Source organism: Cyprinodon variegatus, unplaced genomic scaffold, assembly GCF_000732505.1.
Source record: "Cyprinodon variegatus isolate N-32 unplaced genomic scaffold, C_variegatus-1.0 Scaffold1294, whole genome shotgun sequence".
Lineage (NCBI taxonomy): Eukaryota > Metazoa > Chordata > Actinopteri > Cyprinodontiformes > Cyprinodontidae > Cyprinodon > Cyprinodon variegatus.
The window spans coordinates 124,035-124,628 of record NW_015151747.1 but is presented as its reverse complement, the minus strand read 5'-3'; the positions used below and the strand labels follow the sequence as shown (position 1 = coordinate 124,628).

Genomic DNA, 594 nt, shown 5'->3' with positions numbered 1-594 from the left:
GCCCTTTAGGTGGTCGTCACACAGAGCTGGTAAATTCAGCTTGGTTAAAAGCAGAACTCACAAATACTCAATACTAATTGAAATTTCTGTAAATACACATTAAAATGAATCCAACAGACTGTAGTAAATACAGTGCCTTGGCGCTCTCTGCCTTGGCGCTCTCTGCCTTGATGCTCTCTGCCGTGACGCTTTCTGCCTTAGTGCTCTCTCCTTGGTGCTCTCTCCTTGGTGCTCTTTGCCTTAGTGCTCTCTCCTTGGCGCTCTGCCTTGGCGCTCTCTGCCCTGGCGCTCTCTCCTTGGCGCTCTCTGCCGTGACGCTTTCTGCCTTGGTGCTCTCTCCTTGGTGCTCTTTGCCTTAGTGCTCTCTCCTTGGCGCTCTGCCATGGCGCTCTCTGCCCTGGCGCTCTCTGCCCTGGCGCTCTCTCCTTGGCGCTCTCTGCCGTGACGCTTTCTGCCTTAGTGCTCTCTCCTTGGCGCTCTCTGCCTTGGCGCTTTCTGCCTTAGTGCTCTCTCCTTGGCGCTCTCTGCCTTGGCGCTTTCTGCCTTAGTGCTCTCTCCTTGGCGCTCTCTGCCTTGATGCTTTCTGCCTTAGTG

The 594-nt window shown here is 54.7% G+C and overlaps 1 protein-coding gene across 1 annotated transcript in view; it reads left to right on the top strand.

Moving 5' to 3' along the window:
• LOC107102668 (VIP36-like protein) overlaps positions 1-594 on the top strand; it is a 13,001-nt gene that overhangs the window by 9,146 nt on the left and 3,261 nt on the right. Inside the window, exon 4 of the mRNA XM_015402056.1 lies at positions 245-329. Coding sequence (XP_015257542.1) covers positions 245-329 — 85 coding nt within the window. The remainder of the gene's footprint in view (positions 1-244; positions 330-594) is intronic.